This window comes from Nomascus leucogenys, chromosome 19 (genome assembly GCF_006542625.1).
Source record: "Nomascus leucogenys isolate Asia chromosome 19, Asia_NLE_v1, whole genome shotgun sequence".
NCBI lineage: Eukaryota > Metazoa > Chordata > Mammalia > Primates > Hylobatidae > Nomascus > Nomascus leucogenys.
The window spans coordinates 8,204,466-8,224,451 of NC_044399.1; the positions used below are offsets into that span (position 1 = coordinate 8,204,466).

Consider the following 19,986-nt stretch of genomic DNA (forward strand, 5'->3'; position numbering starts at 1 on the left):
CCATGCCCCCTGGCAGTATTGGAGAATTCCCACTGCTCCACATCCTCACCAGATTTCCAGATTTTATGTTGTCAGACATAAAATACTTGCTGAACACATGGATGGATGAATGGAAGGATGGATGGAAGGATGGATGGATGGATGGATGGATGGATGGATGGATGGATGAAGTGATTGATGGATGATGGGATGAAGGGATGAATGGACGGATGGATGGTTGGATGGAGCAATGGATGGATGGATGGAGCAATGGATGGATGGATGAAAAGATGAATGGATGAATGGATGGAAGAATGGATGAAGGGATGAATAGATGGATGGATGGATGGAGGAATAGATAGATGGATAAAGGGATGAATGGGTGAATGGATGGATAAAGGTATGGATGGATATAAATGGATGGAAGGATGGATGGATAAATGAATGGATGGATGAAGGGGCGAATGAATGGTAGACAATGGATGAAGGGATGAGTGGATGAAGAAATGGATGGATGGATGGGTGGATGGATGAAGGGATGAATGAGTGGATGGATGGACAGATGGATGAAGGGATGAATGGAAGGAAGGATGGATGGATGCATGGATGGATGGATGCATGCATGGATGGATGGATGGATGGATGGATGAAGGGACGGATGGATTGAAGAAGGGATGGATGGAGTGATGGATGGATGGATTGGTGGATGGATGGATGAGGGGATGGATGGATGGATGGATGGATGGATGGATGTCTTAAAGCTCAAAGTCATTTGTGCTACTGTTCACACTGGCTGCAATTTCTGAGTTTGGAAAACCAGTCCTTTTTTCCAGCCTGAGGTAAGATCTGATTCTTCACAAGGCTGTTTCACTACTGACATGTTTTCATCAGATACGTCTGCATGTTCATTAACTCATGTAAACATTATTAAAAGGACTATGTAAACAGCTTCCTACACGTTTCCTCTTGCTTTCATTCAGGTATAATTATATGAAAACACAATGTACCATATGTGCCAATGGGCCATCCCCTTTCTTGTGCTTCCAAATGACAATTCCCCTCTGCAAACACACTCAGATACCAGGTCTTTACATTTCTCCTTCTACTCCAAATCTAATCTGCCTTTTGAAGACAAAAATCTCAAAGCCCCTGTCCAATGATATGGCAGCCAACAATGTCCATTCTCACCCTAATATGGTCTAGGAACTCACTCTTACCTTTAAAAGTGCTTTGCAAATTGTAAAAGGGTATTCAAAAATGGTTATTTCCTCCTTTACTGTACCCTTGTCACAACTATTCAAATAGTCACAAACACTCAACGCTGCCAAACATGATGGTGGTTTCCAATCCTCTTCACCCTACCCAAGTCCAACATGTCACCCCTCCAATTGTCACTATGTCCCCTCACACAGGAAACATCTCAGAAACAGGCATGAGTGTCCCGACAGCTGCAGAGGAATCAGTATGCTGAAAGTCACTGAAAGCAACTGGCCAGCAGCCTCTTATATCAGTTCTATTTTCTTCTTGGCATACTACTCGTCTAGATCTTCCAGCCTCCCTTGCAGTTAGGTGTGGCCATGTGACCGAGTTCTAACACAGTGGTTCTCAACCAGGACAATTTTGCCTCCCGGGGACATCTAGCAATATCTGGAGAGGAGGCAACTGTGGCTGTCACAACTGGAGGAGAGAGGAGAGTTCTATGGGAATCTAGTGAGTCTCTGAGGCCAGAGAGCATCCTGCTGAACATTCCACAATGCACAAGACAGCCCCTCACAACAATAAACACCATTCACAGGCTTTGTGGCTTTGTTCTAACCCTGATTAGCCTTTGGCCAGCTCAAATGCCCATGGTGCCAAAACCCTACACTCACCCTGTACTAATAGTTGAGAAACCCAGTTCTAACCAATGGAATGTGAGCTAATGTGTTGGAGCCAATTCCTTGCCGGATCCATAAAAACCAGCCAAGTGCAGTTGTCTAAGCTCTTTCCTCTTCCTTAGTCTCGGTGGAGATGATCCCAGGCACCTTGGAAGCCACACACTGAATACAATGGGGCCACAAAAATGGGAAGAGCTTGCATCTGTCACTGCTTGAATGAGAGCTGTCTGCCCATCAGTAACACACATTTTACACTACGAAATAAACTAGCATGTTAGAGATCTGGGTTTGTTCAAGATACCAGCTGGCATTAGCTAACTCAGTCACGAATACTTTTGCTTGTTTTCTTGAACAGATTCTCCAATTTATGGAGCTATATTTGAGCCAACATCACCTGGGGGACATCTGGATTGGCCAGTCCTATTTCAAGGGGGAGAGGGACCTCCAGGGTACATTTTCTCTGGAAATCAATTTATAACTGATATAACGAGCTGACTTATGCAAAGACACAGGAGGGGTCTGTGGGCCCATTTAAGTCTCTGAGGAACTTTTGAAATTGGGACTCTTTAGATAAGCTCACTACAGTTCACCTCTGGCCATTCTAGTCCTATAGGACTTCAAATTTGAATCTCTGTACTCTATACGCTGCAAGTTTAGTCAAAGATGTCTTCTCTTGCCCAGTTATCTTAACCAGTCAGAGCTCAGTAAAAATAAATGCAAGTTCCTATTTCTTCACAAATTTACTATATCTGTCATAAGGAGTTTTTGCAATTGTAGTGATCATTTACTGAGGAGGTTGCTAAATTTAGCAGATAAAATATAAGGACATACTCATACTAAGAAAAATTATTCTATTCATCGTCCAGCCAAAACTTAAATAGGTTTCCTGCATTTTATCTGGCAACCGTATTTACTGAGCACTTATATTTTTTCAGGTACTACGTCTGAGATACATTCGAATCCTCAAAATAACACTGAGCGGGGCACCACTATCGTCTCCATTTTCAAATGGGGCAACAGAATGCAAAAGGCTAGGTTCTCTCCCTGGGTCATAGCACACCTGCCATTGGCAGTGCTGGGATCCCAAAGCAGCCAACACATGGGCTCTTCTCGCCTGGTCCAATGCTCAGAGCTGTGGCCGCAGGCAGGATCTGCTCAGGGAATGCTCCCTATTTCACCACCATTCCTTTAAAACCTACAGAAAGCATAGTCTTTTTTTCTAATGGGCAATCATCAAAACACAGTAGCTGTAAGGAAACCTGAAGATGTGGTGAGGATGGTTAAGAATATCTTATTTAAAACTTTCATGTTTTGGAACTATTGTAAAATATCCATAGTAAATATTTCCTTTTTTAAAGCTTCCATTTCTCTCAAAGATAGGTAAATGGATGTGATCCAGTTTCAGCAAGTCTTAGGAGGTGACTCAGTGCAAACATCAGGAGCACAGACTTTGAAGTCAGACGGGCATGGGCTTAGATTCTGGTTCCACCATCTCCTGGCCGTTCTGGCATGGGCAGGTTACCTGGGCATCCTTCACACTGGCAGTTTGCTGGCCTGCAAGATATGAAAGCAGCAGTCTCCGTCTGAGGGCTCTGTAAGGGCTTAGTGGAGAAGCACGTGAGGGAGCGCTGCCCATCCTTTACATGTGGGAACCTGGGGCTCATGGTGACTCACCCTAGGACACGCTGCAAACCAGGGGTGCAGGTGCTCCCAGAGACGAAAGAAACAAAGGACTGGGTGGGAACCAAGAGCTCAGGCTCAGGGAGGGACAGACTGGGGGAGTCCTCAGCCTCACCCCCCAGGCCCCAACATGCACCCCACCCCCATAACAGCAGCAACCAAAGAACCTCATCCCACTTTACTGCAAGGATTGCCTGCTTCTGCGTTTCTTTAGTGGCTCCTCCCGGAGAATTCAGGACTCATGACTTGAACTAGCAGGACTTGATGAACTGTAACTGCATCCACCCACTCCTGACTGCTTTCTCGGGATCAGAAATGGCCACACTGGGATTGTGTCACTGGGCAACACCATCCCAGGAGTTCCTGCACCTTAAATCAACAAGACAATGGGAGAAAGAGCCTGATCCTAACCTGGAAGCATGATCATCACTCCACACTCAAATTCTTTACATTGTTGTTGTTTTTTTTAATGTTGAAATCACTTTAAAATCTTGATAAAGAGAAGTGACTCCTCTGAGATGTTTCTGTGACACTGTTTCTGCAGTGTCTGGAGGTACCAGATGCTCTCACTGCCTTTCCAGGAAACTGTGCGGCCCACAGGCAGTCACCTCTCACCAGTGAGGCTTCCTTGTGTCTCCAGGGCCTCTGAGCTGGTAGCCATTCATCATACTTGGTTTTGGTTCAAAACATACAGTCATCACATAGGGTTATAAATTCTATATCTTGGGGGATAGTTGCTAGGGGTTCTTACTGGTTAAAAAAATATCCTAAGAATATACTAAACATATATCAAATAAAACCTGTATTTCTTTTAAAATTAAGGCACTTTTAGGCGGGGTGCAGTGATGCCTGTAATCCCAGCACTTTGGGAGGCTGAGACAGGCAGATGACTTGAGCCCAGAAGTTCGAGACCAGCTGGGTAACATGGTGAAAACCCATCTCTACAAAAAAATACAAAAATCAGCCAGGTGCAGTGGCTCACATCTGTAATCCCAACACTTTGGGAGACCAAGGCAGGAGGACCACTTGAGCTCAGGAGTTTAAGAACAGCCAAGGCAACATGACAAAACCTCGCCTCTAAAAAAAGTACAAAAATTAGCCAGGTGCAGTGGCATGTGCCTATAGTCCCAGCAACTCGGGGGACTAAGGCAGCAGAATTGCTTGAGCCCAGGAGGTAGAGGTTGCTGTGAGCTATCACACCACTGCACTCCAGCCTGGGTGACAGCAGTGAAACCCTGTCTCAAAAAAGAAATAAATAGCTGGGTGCTGTGACACATGCCCGTAGTCCCAGCTACTTGGGAGGCTGAGGTAGGAGGATTGCTTGAGCCCAAAAGGTTGAGGCTGCAGTGAACCATGATCATGCCACTGTACTCCAGCCTGGGCAACAGAGTGAGACCCTGACTCAAAAAAAAAAAAAAAGCAGGTTTGTTGGATGTAGGGATATGTTTATTTTATACGCTATAAATCATGTTATTATAAAACTTTCAGGAAAAACACACAAATAAATTATCAATGATTACAACTACAATGAATGCACAAGATTGTACCTGGAAACTCTGTACCCCCGATTTCTCTTTTGGAGGCCACTTTATGAAACAAATCACCCACAAAAGTATTGGCTAACGACAATGAGTTACTCTACCGTCCCACTGGCCAGGCTCCAGCAGGCAGCCTCACGATGTCTTGTGTGCGTGGTCAGTTGGTGGCTGGGGCTAAGGTCATCTTACTGGGCTGGACATCCACGGAGTCCTCTTTTATTCCTAGCTGGGTGCTCAGCTGGGATGACTGAGGCTGACTCCTTTTTTAGCCCTTTCCATGTGGCCTCTTCATGCCACCAGCTTGGACTTCCTCACTGCATGGTGATCTCAGAGATGTCTGCATTTGTTACATGGTGACTGTAAGAGAGAAGCCAAGAAACCAAAACCTTTTAGACTATAACTGTCCCACTATAACCAAATACCACAGAAAAGGCTGTGGCCCCAACTCTAACCCTATCAGCAAAGGGGAGTGGAGAGCTAGATGGCCCCCCTCAGTCTGCTGTCAGGAGACGCCACCCTGAACAACAGGATGGTGTCAGAGAAGGTGCGGTGGGGAACAGACGGTCATCCCTGCAGGTCAGCAATGAGCATCAGCAGAGGCCACCTGGGAGCCTGAACACGCACCCACCCCATCCATCACCCAGGGGATAATCAGGCGCTGCTCTCTCCCCGCTGAGGTTGTCAAGGTTGAGTAAGAACTGCGACCTTCGTCACCTTCCAGTGGTAAGATGCCTCTACCCCACAATATCAGTGGAGGCCACGTGAGGAGCACCCCCTCCCAAGCCAGGGTGGTGCAGCAGAGGCCACTATAATACAAGATTTAAATAAGCTCCAGATCATAGCATTACCCCCAAAACGCCCAGGTTTCAAGAAAAAAGAAAAAAAAAATCATTCATCATTTCAAGAACCAAGAAAAGCTCAACTTGAACGAGAAAAGACAATCAACAGTTGCCAACACTGAGGTGACACAGATGTTGGAATAATCTGACAAGGACTCTGCAAGGGCCATCAGAAAAATCTTCTAATGAGCAATTATGAACAGGCAAAAAAAAAAAAAAGATGAAAAAATAGAAAACTCAGTAAAGAAGCAGAAGATGTAAAGAAGAATGAAAGGGAAATCTTAAAACTGAAAAATACAGTAACCAAAGTAAAAACTCATTGAATGGACTCAAAAGCACAGTGGAGAGGGCAGAGGAAACCATCTGTGAACCTGAAGACAGAACAACAGAAATTGCCCAACTGAAGAACAGAGAGAAAACAGATTTTTTAAAACTATATTTACATAGTCTCAGGGACCTCTGGGATTATAATAAAAGATCTAACATTAGTGTCATTGGAGTTCTGAAAAGGGAAGAGAAAATGGGCAGGACTGAAAAAGCATGTGAAGAAATAATGGTTGAAAATTTCCCAAGTTTGGCAAAAGAAGCTGTCTAGAGAACCTCAAACAGAATAAACCTAAAGAAATCCATGCCAAGATAGATGATAGGCAAACTTCCAAAAATGGAAGACAAATCAAGGAGAGAGAAACCATACCTTACTTACATTGGGGAAAAAGCAATTCAAATAACAGCAGATTTCATATGAGAAATCAGATTTTGTCATGAGAAACCTTTACAGAAGGAAGAAAGCACCACAGAATGTCAGGTGCTAAAAGGAAAAAACGCTGTCAACCCCAAATTCTATATCCAGCAAAAATATCCTGCAGGACTGAAGGCAAGAACAAGACTTCAGATGCAGGAAAACTAAGGGAACATGTCACCAACACACCTACCCTAAAAGACTGTCCAAAAAATGCTCTTGAAACAGAAGAAGTTAATCAAAGGGAGAATAATGGAATATCAGGAAGGAAAAAATAACAAAGGAAAAAGAGAAAATGTGGGTAAGTATAACAGATTTTCCTTCTCTTGAATTTCTGGAAACAAGTGTACAGTTCCTTAAAGCAGGGGTCCCCAAAACCCCAGGCAGTGGGCTGGTACCGGTCTGTGACCTGTTAGGAATCCCAGGCAGAGCAGGTGGTGAGCAGTGAATGAGCATTACTCCCTGAGCTCCGCCTCCTGTCAGATCAGCCACAGCATTAGTTCTCATAGGAGCGCAAACCCTATCGTGAACTGCACGTGCCAGGGATCTAGGTTGTGGGCTCCTTAGGACAATCTAATGCCTGATGATCTGAAGTGGAACAGTTTCATCCCAAAACTATACCCCTAGTACCCACCACCCATCCCCCAGCCCCACTCCCTCAACCCTCCCCCAACCCCCCATTGGAAAAATGGACTTCCACGAAACCGGTTCCTGGTGCCAAAACGGTTGGGGACCGCTGCCTTAAAGGGTCCAAGTAGGCTCATTCTCACCCAGCAGTCTGCCTACTGCAGGGTTCATTTAAGAGGCCAATTATTTATCCAGGGCTCATTTAAGAGGCCAATTATTTATCTGAAGCTTCTCAAACTGTGGTCGCCGCACCACCGGCATCAGCATCTCCTCACCATGCTTGCTTAAAATGCTATATCCTGGGCTGCTCACCAAACCTACTGAATCAGAATTTATACAGGTGGCCACAGAACTCCGGGTGTAAACGTGGGTTTCTTACATACACTAAGGTTTGAAAAGTCCTAAGATGTCAGTTGACCTTTAGTTAACAAAGGGTCAAGCTCAGTCATTCAGTGTTAACTTGGAAGAAAAATGAGAACAAACTGTTTTCACAGATTCCTGGCTCTTGGCAATCCAACCGTCCAGGACTGGAATACATTTCGAGGTTAAAAGAGTAATCAATGCTCCACCTGGAGTCAAGGTTACACACCTTTGCACAATGGCAGGCTGTCCTAGGAACTGTTGGCTGGAGTCTAGGCCACCACAGAAGAGTCCGTCATTCACGTGTGCCTGCGTTTCTTCCTCTCTGAAATGGGGACAGCCTTTCCAAACTCTTGGGGTCAAGGTGAACAGCAAAAGAGGTGTGCCGTGCACAGGCGAGTAGAAGACTATTTTTTACCTGAAGTGAATGTTTACTTTCTCCTTAAAGAGGGCCTTCGTGTTGCCCTTTTTTCTTTGAAATGGAACGTCTGTCCTGTATTCTTCACACAGAATCCTAGAAAGTCAGGCATGATGTTTAAAATTAAATGTACGCCTTAATTTACTCTTCCTTTTCTGCGGAGTCGTGATGAAGGGCAGGCCTAGGACTAAACAGGAGAGGCCCTGATGTCAGCGGAGGCAGGAAGAGGCCGAGAAGAACCCAGGACCCACCGCAGAGCTAACCAGGGCGATGTGCGCTCCACCAGCTAGAGCGCAAATCCTTCGCCCCGTGCCTAGGACTGCTCCTCCAGGTCCCCTCCGTCCGCGGTGTCTCCACGTTCCCTCCTGGAGATGCAGCCTTAGGTCCTGCCCCTCCCGCAGAATGGTTCGCGGTGACGCGCGGCTGGGGTCTTGCAGGACCCGCGCACGCCCTATCTCTAACTGGAGAGGAAAAGTCTGCACACTGTCATTATTATGAGGAGGGGGCTGAATCTGGGAGTAAACGCCTTAAAGATGCGACAAGGGGAAGAAGGAGTTCAAACTATTGAAAAATCTGTCCACCAGCCAACTCGCCCTGGCGCCGCCTGGGTAACACCAGTGCCCGGGCGATCGGTTCGCCTGCCTCCTCGGCCGAGAAAGGGCTGTGCCCCAAAGCCCTTGTCCTGTGCGCAGGACAAGTGCGTCCCGGCCAGGCCCTAGCCCGTCCCAGGGACCGGGACAGGGCTCACAGGGCGGCTGCTCCAGCTGGGAGCGCACGTGGTGCGAGGGAGGCGGGTTCCTCCTCACTGAAGTCATGGACTTGGCTCCCTGTGGAGGGGCCGGCGCGCGAACGTGGCTTGAGCCAAAAAAGAAAAAGCGCACACAATGTGTTTCTTGTTAAGGACTGCAAGCCGGGACCTCGGGTTTTGCTTTTGGTGCCGCATTATAATATTAAGATGCGGTTTGATTCCGGACAAGCCCGCCCTTGTCGCTGGCTGGGGCGGATTCCCACGGACGCTGGTGGGCGGGGGGGAGGGGGTGGCCTGGGTGCTGCGCTGTGGCGCGGGGGGCGCACAGTGGATGGAGGGGGGTCCCTGCATGACCTAGGCTCCCTGCGGTGGCCGGACCCCAAGACTCGCGCCTCGGGGCGGCGCAGACAAGGCGACGCCAGCCCTGCTCCCGCCAGCTCGGGGCGGCCCAAGATTGTTTTCCAAGACCTTATCTCTCGCTCAAGTTAATTTTCTTTTTTAATTTGGTGACCGGAACAAAAGACACAGGAAAATCCTTTGTGAAAGCTAACGCAGCCACAAATCGGGGCACTTCACAGCATTTGTAACAAAATATTTGCAGTGCCCGTAGTTACATCGGCCCCTCCGCCAAACTTCCCAAACTTTGCTTTCTTTGAACCAAGCTGAAAAGTGATCTCCCTAAAAGGGGATCAGAAGGTTGCAAGCAATTGGATTTAGCACGGAGTTCTACCTGGTGCTGTAGAGAGCTCTGGGCACACAGGACGGTGCGGGAATCCTGGAAGGAATTACAGCCTGAATGGTGGCAGGGCAGGGGAGGAGCCACTGTTAAGCCGTGGTAGTCGTTGAAACGCTTTGTTAATGCCATTTATTAGCTGTGTGCGACAAGAAGTGTAAGAGGTTAGGCAGGTCTTCAAAAATATCCAAAAAGAGAAAAATAAACATTCCCTTGTTTGCTTTTTGTGGCTTTTGCTCATTTTCTTCCCCTCCAGTGGCCCTTCATCTAAGGCTGTTTTAAACCCAAAATCGGTTATCTGGTTTCAGGGTAAGGGCTCCCTCTTGCCAAGGTATTAAATAAACAAGTAAAGCAAAAACTTGAATCCTTATGTAATCCAGATGCCGTTTCCTCGAAAACCACAACAAATGCTGCTAAACCAGATAACAGGACCGGGAACATTCGGCCCCCCCAACCCCCACCCCACAACACACAGCCTCCGCCCCCAGCTTTAGGGCCAGCAGAGGACATTTATGTTCAGGAACTCCTCTCCAGGACAGATGATAAATAATTGCTACTAACACTCAGCCGCAGATGAGCACCCTTGAGGGATCCGGATGCCATAAACTGTCCGGGAATGTTGGCATCTGGTTCTTAAAGCCAGGACCCCACGAGGCGTCTGCGTCTGCAAGCTGACTTGGAAGTTTCTGGCCTCTTGATGTTCTCAGTCGAAAATGGTGCATTAGAAAGGGGATTGGTCTGGCCCGCGCGTTGTAGTAGTAATGAGGGCGCGAATCGCGCTAGGCTTTGCGCGCGCGAGGCTCCGCCGAGCAGGAGGAGTGGGGCTGCACATCCTCTCGGCTCCCCCAGGGCGGAGGGGGCACTGTTCTGGAAGAAAAAATTGTTTATGTGCAACCTCCGAGGGTTCCGAGGAGTTAGGCAGTAGGACGGTATGGAGATTGGGGGGGGGGGGGAGAGTCTTTCAATCTTTCAAAGGTATTTTTAGGAATCCAGGATCAAAGCCATCCGGCGAGAAACCGAAATAATCCAAAGGAGTAAATAAATCTCGCCATGTGCTAAGACAGTGACCTTCTCCCCATCCACCCTTCCCTCCCGCCAGCCCCACCCTGAACGCCTCGGTTGCAAAAACAAATAAAATAAAGCAAAACCTTTTGCTTTGGCAACCTCTAAGCCACATTATGCCTCCTTTTGCAAAAGGAAGATTTCTTTCTTCTCCCTCTCCCGGCTTTTCTCCTTCGTCCTCTCCTCCGCCACTCACCCGCACCCCCCCCACCCCCAGCCCTTTTCTTTTCCGCTGGGTCCTCCTTCCTTCCCCAAATCACTCGAAACTTAAGATGTGCAGCGGCTGCAGGTGCGCGCGGGCCGGCTGCCGGGCCGGGGCGAGCCTGGGACTGCCGGGCCTCGCAGGCATTGATCAGCTGGGTGCGCGCGCTGAGTGACGGCGCGGTTGCCATGGCAGCCGCCTGAGCGGCGCCGCGAGGACAAGGCTGCAGGGCGGCGTGAATGGGCGGCGTCACGCGCCTGGCGCCAGAGAGTCTGCTCCGGGGCTCCGGCTCCGGCCCCGCCGCGGCCTGGCCCGCGCGCCGCCGCCGCCGCCGCCGCCGCCAATTCATCACCTGTCAGGGATCACTCGCGGGGTCACGGGCGGAATGGACACAGCTGTGAGAACAAAACCCAGGAAAGAAAGGCGAACGCTCCCCATTGCGCCAGATGTGCAGGGAGGACCTTGAGACGCGCCCCCCGCCCCTGCAGGCTCCTCCCGCCCCCCCGGCGCATCACGCGGGGGTGGCAAAGGCGGCCTGGCCAGCGCCGAGCTCCCGGCCCGGAGCTGCTTCTGATTACCGCGAGGGGCCCGGACACGAGAGCCGCCGCGAGGCCTGCCCTAGAGGCGGAGTGAGTGAGCCCTGGAGCCAGGCTGGGGGACCTCACGGACAGGTCTGTCGCTGCCACGGGGTGGGGGCGTCCCGGTGGGGAGTCGAGGGGGACCGCACCAACACCCACCAGCGGAAGCCCTGCACACCTTCCCACCGCCCGCGGATCTAGCCCTCCCTCCAGCTGGGGCCGTTTGAACTTTGGAGGCCTCAAAGGCAAACCCACCTAAGCCACCAATTGACAGATTTTGACTTGCCTTTAAACCCACTTCGAAAATGCTCCGACACGATTTTACCCCAAAAAAGCAATTTTTAAGGTGATTTCATATTGGGCGTGCTGAAACAGACACACTAGTAACTTAGGCCTTGTTTAAATCATTAACTTATACAGCTTCGTAATCCCCTTTAAATGATCTTTAAATGAATGTAAAACTGGGTAGCATGCCAATAGAATCGAATTCAACACAGCCAGGCAGACTGGACTCTGACATGGCAGCTAAAGAAAGCAACACCAGAAAACTTTCACCATATTTAGCCATTTTACTACATCAGGGTACAAAAATGATCATGGGAGAAGGCACTGCCTTAATCAACTTTGCAAAGTGTAAAGTGAAACCGCACAATGCTCATTACCGCCCAGCCCAGAGCCTGGCTGTGGGGATAATGAGGCTGGCACGGATGTTAACATACGGTGTCCTTGGAAAAAGCTAGGAATGCGTCAGTATCGAAGAGCTGCAATGTCCAAGAATCATAAGTAATAATTTGAGAATCCCAAAGATGTTTGTTTACATTGGCTATTATTGTAAAATAGTCAAAGTATAACATCATGAACCAAAATAGTGTCAAAACAAAATCTGTTCCACTGTGGCACGTATGTGACAGAAACACATGCACACAAAGTACATCAAAAGGCTCGAACTGTGGGAGGACTCGGATAGTAAATCACTTCCAGACTTAATATCAGAAGAGATACGGTGCGTCCAACGCTGTCAGGGACAGAGTCGCAGGCAGCATTGCTTGGCCTTGGGAAGGCCCTCCGCAAATTTCTGGCTGGACAGGAAACCATTCACCTCCTTCCTCCACCTCCCCTCCAAACTGAGGGGGCTGAATTTCAGGAAGGTGAGCTCCACCTCAGTGCCACCCACTCTGCCTCCCTGGAGAGGCGTCATGGGGCGCATAGCTGTCACGTGACAGTCAGAGACTGCTGGCCCCACCAGCTGAGAAATTAATCATTAATTGAAGGAAAAAACACTGTTTCCCCATTATCGGGCTTTTCTTTCAGCCTCTAGGCCTGTCCCTTCCGCTTTCTGAAATGCGAAGGAGGTAGAGATTGAGGCAGAAAGTAAATAAGATTTGAATATTGCCCTTCCTGGGGTTTTCTAGTTCATTGTTTTCTGGAGCAAATATTTTCAGAAGAAACTGACATAGTGTGGTCAAGACAGAATTCTAGATAAGCTACAATTATGTGAAAAGTAAGGTATTTGAGTAAATAGCTGCAAACTTTTTAAAATTTAGACTGAAAGAACGAGTTCTTAAAGATTTTCAGCCAAAAAAAAAAAAAAAACCTTGAACCTGTATTCAGTACTAGTGCTGAAAAGATTCCAAACCTCATATATGACAGAATTTTTTTTTTTTTTTCTTAGTGTGAAGATGTCGATCAATGGCTAGGGCCACTTATCTGTCACAAAGCTTTGGAACTCCTCTAGGTGTTGGAATGTGACACTAGAAATCACAATTAGTGCATAATTAATCACATTACTTTGCCACCTACACTGAAGGGCACAAACCGGCAGCCTTTCAAGGGCAGTGTATGTAAATGTAGTTTCAATATGCAAATTCTCCTAATTATTTCCGATTAATACGATCATTATAATAGCCCTGCCTCCTTCTTGAAAAGGAACCCTGAAAGCGCCCTGCCTGTGAGAGCTCCTTAGCGACCGGCGAGGTTGGGCATGGTTTCCATAAGTACTCATTTTCTTGAGTTTACAGTAATGCCTCCCGCGCTGCTCCGGGTTGCAAAAGCCCACACTAAGCCTGTCGTCGAATGCGTGCGTGGGTGGTTTGTTTGTGTTAACATAACTTTTCCTTATCTGAAGAGACGAACTCACTCTACAAACGTGACTCTTCAGTGACAACCTAATTTGCGTTTTCACTTTCTTCTGAAATGCTATCTTTCCTCACGCTCTCCCTCCTATGGGTTGCAGTGAACTGTGGCTTCCCCACTGCGGTGCTGAACTCGCCAGTGTAGCTGTGATTTTAGAGCTGCCGACAGCTCCAAGGTGTGCAGGGCTTGGTCTGGGAACACCCCCAGGGCAAGGGTCCTGCCGCGCGCTTGGAATTAGAATTAAGAATGCACATTTAGGCGCCCAGGGTCTGCCCCTTCCCCCTGCTCCCTCCCCTCTCCCTTCCCCTCCCCTCCCCCTTCCCCTCCCCCATCTTCTCTCCCTCCTCCTCCTCTCCCTCCTCCCGCCTCCCGTCTCCCTCCTCCCCGCTCCCCGCCCGCCCCGCACTTACTGTACTGTACTCTATTTACCACCCCAGCTGGGCTCGCGCCCCGCCCACCCCGCGGGGATTGGCTGCGAACGCGGAAGAAACAAGCCCACGCCCCGCGCCCGCGCCCGCCAATGGAAGCGCCCGCTCGACTTGATGGACGCGCCACCTTCCGCCAATGGGGACGAAGGGAAGCCCGAGCGTGTGGCCCCGGCGAGTGCGGATAAAAGCCGCCCCGCCGGGCTCGGGCTTCATTCTGAGCCGAGCCCGGTGCCAAGCGCAGCTAGCTCAGCAGGCGGCAGCGGCGGCCTGAGTTTCAGGGCAGCCAGCTCCCTCCCGGTCTCGCTTTCCCTTCGCGGTCAGCATGAAAGCTTTCAGTCCCGTGAGGTCCGTTAGGAAAAACAGCCTGTCGGACCACAGCCTGGGCATCTCCCGGAGCAAAACCCCGGTGGACGACCCGATGAGCCTGCTGTACAACATGAACGACTGCTACTCCAAGCTCAAGGAGCTGGTGCCCAGCATCCCCCAGAACAAGAAGGTGAGCAAGATGGAAATCCTGCAGCACGTCATCGACTACATCTTGGACCTGCAGATCGCCCTGGACTCGCATCCCACTATTGTCAGCCTGCATCACCAGAGACCCGGGCAGAACCAGGCATCCAGGACGCCGCTGACCACCCTCAACACGGACATCAGCATCCTGTCCTTGCAGGTAAGACCTGCTCCGGGGCCCCCGCCCCGCCGCCGCACACTCCCGCCCCGCCGCCGCACACTCCCGCCCCGCCGCCGCACACTCCCGCGGTCGTCTGGGCTGTCACTAGGAGATCCGTAGCCCAGACAGTGACTTTCGCATGAGCTATTTAACTTTATTAAGAATCTGCTGTAGATTGAGCTGTGCGTGAAATTGCTAGTAAGTTCTGACATGTTAATGCGTCTGTCTTTGAATCTGAATTGTTACCATAAACGTGTTTAATGGAACTTGCTGGTCTGTGGACTACTTTAAAAAAAAAAAAAAAAACCTTTCTACTTAACATTGTCTTAACCTCGTACTCTTTATCCTCTTTCTTTCCAGGCTTCTGAATTCCCTTCTGAGTTAATGTCAAATGACAGCAAAGCACTGTGTGGCTGAATAAGCGGTGAGTGTTTGCTTGTGCCACCCGTGGGTAAACTGCCCCTCGGTGTGTGTGCGCGCGCGCGCATGTGTTTTTGCTTGTGTGTCTATAAAATGTCTGATTTGGTCAATGCATGCTTACTTCGCGCTGTTACCCGTACTACATTGCCTCACTAGACATGAAGGAGCTTGTAGCTCTGGGTGCTCGAGATCACAGAACGTTTTCCTTTAAAAGGAAATGATGCCAATAACTTACTACGAAGGCGGCCGAGGAACGTGTGTATTGGCTTTGTAGCAAATGTAATGGCCTGGGTCTTCCTACGATTCCTCTGGTACTATGAGGTACTAACCTCCACTGTAATTAATCTTATCGCCACAAATTCCATAGTGATCCTCCCTCCCTAAAACTAGAGTCCTCTGGGATTCTCTGGGCTAGTTGAGGATTGCTACCCTGTGCCTTAGACCCTGTGATGTGGGATCCCAGACTTCCCTATCTGTTAACTAAAGGGCTGTTTTCAATCAAATAATTGTTACAAGAAGCAGACTGGCGCCTGTAGCACTGCTGTTGGAGATCCAAATAGGAGATTGGGTTGGGAAGTTTTTCCCTTGAGTCTCTGCTATTTTAATGTTTAATTTGCGCTGTCGAGGCGAGTGTGTGTGTTGCATCTGGACGCCAGGGTTTGCCCAATCTTTGAGTGTTTGGTTAAATGTTCAAACTGTGGCTTCCTCCCGGCGCCAGTCGCCCGCCTCTGCCCTTAGGTTACATTCTCTTAAACATGCCTTTCTCTCCCAATCTTTTGCAGGTGTTCATGACTTCTTTTTTTCTTTGCACAACAACAACAACAACAACAACAACAACAAATTCACAGAATCTTTTAAGTGCTGAACTTATTTTTCAACCATTTCACAAGGAGGACAAGTTGAATGGACCTTTTTAAAAAGAAAAAAAACGGAAGGAAAACTAAGAATGATCATCTTCCCAAGGTGTTCTCTCGCTTGGACTGTGATATTCGTTATTTATGAAAAAGACTTTTAAATGCCCTTTCTGCAGTTGGAAGGTTTTCTTTATATACTATTCCCACCATGGGGAGCGAAAACGTTAAAATCACAAGGAATTGCCCAATCTAAGCAGACTTTGCCTTTTTTCAAAGGTGGAGCGTGAATACCAGAAGGATCCAGTATTCAGTCACTTAAATGAAGTCTTTTGGTCAGAAATTACCTTTTTGACACAAGCCTACTGAATGCTGTGTATATATTTATATATAAATATATCTATTTGAGTGAAACCTTGTGAACTCTTTGATTAGAGTTTTCTTGTATAGTGGCAGAGATGTCTATTTCTGCATTAAAAAGTGTAATGATGTACTTATTCATGCTAAACTTTTTATAAAAGTTTAGTTGTAAACTTAACCCTTTTATACAAAATAAATCAAGTGTGTTTATTGAATGGTGATTGCCTGCTTTATTTCAGAGGACCAGTGCTTTGATTTTTATTATGCTATGTTATAACTGAACCCAAATAAATACAAGTTCAAATTTATGTAGACTGTATAAGATTATAATAAAACATGTCTGAAGTCAGTACCTGAATTCCGAGTGGTTTTTAAGATCTCTGGCACTCACCAGCTCTTTTCTCTGTCTCTCTCCCCCTCTCGCCCCCCGCCAACACATACTGTTTTCTTTATCCCCTTCTTCATCCCCCACCAGCACCCCTGAAGCCTTTACTTGTGTACAGAGAATCTTACCAGATTTGTGGTAAGGCAGAGGGCTGAGTTGACAGGGACTGGGGAGGCGTTGAGCACAGAAGTGCCTCTGAGTCCTTAAGGGAAAGCTTGGTTCTGTGCCTTAGGGCTGAGCTTAAGCCAAGAATGAGTTGTGGTTGAGTGTTGAGTCTGGGAGTGTGGAAGCACTACCTGTCTGAGTGGGCGTTAAGACGCTTCTCTGGAGTAAATGAAAGTTAATCAGGAGAAGAAAAGAGGCTGTACAGAATTCAGAACATGATTTCAGGTTTAAGGGAACGGTAGAACCACCCGAGGGTTAGTTTGCCCAGGGAACTAAGCTGTCACCTGGCCCCGGGCTCCAGATGCCTCCTTGGCTTCGCCTACGTCCACACCTGTAGCCCTCCCCAACCCACCCCACCCCACCCCACCCCACCCACCCCCAGGCCTCTGGAGACGGGGCTGGCCCGGGCGCATTTTCCCGGACTTTTCAATCGCCCTCAGCCTTGACGGCCGCCCTGGACTGGAAGGAAGAGGCAGCGGGCAGAAGCCCTTCCAAGCCAAAGACCGCGGGTGGCCACGTGCCCAAGACTGGTCTGCGTTTTCGGTCCCGGGGCGCGAGGTGGGCTGGGAGGCTCTGGAGGGCGGGTCCCAGGTGGACGCGACCCGGGGGAGGAAGGGATCCGGGCGGGGCAGCAGCTCACCTGGGGCTCACCTGGGGCCGAACAGTTGTTCGGGCGGCGCCACCGAGGAGTCCGCGCGTCTCCCCGCCCTGACCCCGGATCGGTCCCCGCGGGCGCTGGCGCTGGAGGAGGGCGGGGGCCGTGGAGCCGCGGCCGCCCGGATCGCCCTGCGGACCCGCGCCGGGGAATGGGCTCTGCCGGGGCCAGCGCGGGGCGGTCGTGTGGTTGATCATCATACCCGGAGGACGCCCTGAGGGCCGTGGGGGCGGCTTCCCCGTCGCAGGCTACCCGCGGACCTGGCCCCCAGGTCCCCGCCACCTGTCGCCAGCCGCGGCCCCGGCCGATCTCTGCGCGGCGGGGAGGGAAGCGCGCCCTGGTCCCAACCCGACCCCGGCCTGGCCTCCGGGAGAGGCGCAGACGCCGGCCGCACGCTCGCCCCCCAGTCACGGGGACCCGCGCGTAGTCGGCTCGGACGGCCCTGGGGAGCGTCACCGGACGGAAGCAGTGCGGGCAGGACCGTAGGGCGGCCCGGGCCCTTTCGAGCCCCTGCCGGGCACCGCTGGCGACGTTGGCCCCGGGACCCGGGGTAGCCGCCGCCGAGGCGCAGCGGCCCCTCTCGGAGGCGACTTCCCGCGGCGCCAGCCGCACTGCCCGACTCCGGCCGTGGAGCCCGGGCGCCACCTGCTGGCCGGCATGAGGACGGCGGCTCGCGCGCGCGGCCTGGTGGGCCTGGGGCCTGGGGCCTGGGCAATGGGAACCCGAGTAGCAATCCGTGGGGTGGAGGAGGTCCCGGGAGAAAATGCCAGGGAGTGCGGCCTTTCCAAATGAGTGCTGCTCCAGCATGTGTACAGCCGTTTCCACGTGTGGATCTCATGTAATCTTTACTACTGCATAGCACAGACAGGATCCCCTTTTGCAAATTAGTACCTGCTGCCAACCTCTATGCTAGGTGCTGTCCCAGAGATTTTTAAAAAGATCAGACAGGATCCTGGTCTCAAAGAGGCTATGCTTGGATTGTGGGGATAAATGAATTGTGAAGTCATGTGAAAGCCAGAATGCTTTCCCTTCTCTTTCCTGGAGGTTTTGTTTAATTTTGTTTTCATTTTTCTCAACTGCTTAATAACTATTAACCGAGAACGCCAGTGTTAGTTAAAGCAGTGGGAGGTGGGAGTCGGCCTCCTTTTCTTATTCCAAATCCTAATGAGAATCGATCACATTTCTTCCATTTAGTAGGATGTGACTGTGGGCTTCTGTTGTAATAGATACTGTTTCTCAATTTTTGGAAGAGCCCTTCAATTGCTAGGCTTGTTGGAAGGGTTTTTTTTTTTTTTTTTTGAGAATTTTAAATCATAATTTGTGAGTCAATTGGTAAAATACTTTTGACTGCATTTGCTGGTATTATTTTTCTCTGGTGGATTACACTGATATTTCTGATACTGAACTAGCCATGCATTTCTGAAATATCTCCTACGCGAACATCATGTATTATTACTTTTTATATCCACCATGGATTCTGTTAGCCAATATTTTATTTTTGAAAATGAAGTGGAACTGTGATTTACTTTCTTGTATTGTCTGTAACTGGTTTTTGAATCAAGATCACACTAACCTCAAACAATAAATGTACAGGTCAGTTTACATTTAATTTTAGCTTTCAAAGCCATGGCTGCATCCCTGAAGGTCGGCTAACGTGTAGTCTGTCTATTTCAGAGGTGAGCATTGAGTAGCCAGTGGCACACGACCAGGCGGTGGGCAGATGAACTCAGTCCAGCACTTTTTCAGGAACATAAAAAGGACTTTCAAGTAGAGGGTGAAGATGTAGACTCTAATAGAAAATAATATTCTTGTCAATAAGGAGCTGCTTTATAGAGCTTTTAAAATCCACAGCTAATAATTTATGCGGCTCTCTGCAGAGCAGGTGCAGAGCCATCCCAGTCCCCTTCAGCTTGACACTCCACACATCCTTCCAATTTTTGATGTATTTTGCTACTGGAAAAGGGGCTTCAGACTTTGAGTGTCTTTCTGGATGCTGATCCAGAGAAGGTGTTGGATGTTTTTCTATTTCATCATAAAGATAATTTGAAGGCCAGGGGCAGTGGCTCACGCCTGTAATCCCAGCACTTTGGGAGGCCAAGGCGGGTGCATCGCTTGAGCCCTGGAGTTCAAGACCAGCCTGGGCAACATGGCAAAACCCCATCTCTACTAAAAATACAAAACTTAATTGGGTGTGGTAGTGCATGCCTGCAGTCCCGGCTACTCAGGAGGCTGAGGTGGGAGGATCTCTTGAGCCCAGGAGGTTAAGGCTGCATGATTGTGCCACTGCACTGCAGCCTGAGTGACAGCGAGACCCTGTCTCAGAAAATTAATTAATTAAGATAATTTGAGTCAGAGGCAGCATACGTTGAGAAGCTCAACAACATGTGTTTTGTTTATTGCTGACTAAAGTATGTACTATGAGGAGCACCGCCTGAGACTGTAAGGAAGGAAGGAAGATTTTTCCAGAGGCCCTGAAGGAAGATGCAACAGAAAGACAGTGGGAAGAGCACGCACACATTTGTGGCAGTCCTGAGTGAGG

The 19,986-nt window shown here is 49.3% G+C and overlaps 2 protein-coding genes and 2 long non-coding RNA genes across 4 annotated transcripts; 1 reads left to right on the forward strand and 3 right to left on the reverse strand.

The window, feature by feature from the left end:
* Window positions 1-949: 949 nt before the first annotated feature.
* Window positions 950-4,382, reverse strand: LOC115831502. Its single transcript, XR_004026988.1, has 2 exons — window positions 3,948-4,382; window positions 950-3,410 (listed from the first exon to the last, which is right to left on the reverse strand). It is a non-coding gene; the product is annotated as an uncharacterized LOC115831502 (long non-coding RNA).
* A 586-nt stretch (window positions 4,383-4,968) lies between these two features.
* On the reverse strand, window positions 4,969-18,254 carry LOC101178399 (serine/arginine repetitive matrix protein 3-like). Its single transcript, XM_030800595.1, has 4 exons — window positions 17,433-18,254; window positions 9,536-9,677; window positions 7,869-8,153; window positions 4,969-5,431 (listed from the first exon to the last, which is right to left on the reverse strand). Exons 1-2 carry the CDS (start codon window positions 18,252-18,254, stop codon window positions 9,591-9,593), a joined length of 909 nt encoding a protein of 302 aa, XP_030656455.1. The 3' UTR covers window positions 4,969-5,431; window positions 7,869-8,153; window positions 9,536-9,590.
* LOC115831503 lies at window positions 11,927-13,958 on the reverse strand. The gene is made up of 2 exons (XR_004026989.1): window positions 13,924-13,958; window positions 11,927-12,716 (listed from the first exon to the last, which is right to left on the reverse strand). It is a non-coding gene; the product is annotated as an uncharacterized LOC115831503 (long non-coding RNA).
* ID2 (inhibitor of DNA binding 2) lies at window positions 14,046-16,591 on the forward strand. The gene is made up of 3 exons (XM_003272712.3): window positions 14,046-14,611; window positions 14,972-15,035; window positions 15,814-16,591. Exons 1-2 carry the CDS (start codon window positions 14,264-14,266, stop codon window positions 15,026-15,028), a joined length of 405 nt encoding a protein of 134 aa, XP_003272760.1. The 5' UTR covers window positions 14,046-14,263; the 3' UTR covers window positions 15,029-15,035; window positions 15,814-16,591.
* Window positions 18,255-19,986: the final 1,732 nt, after the last annotated feature.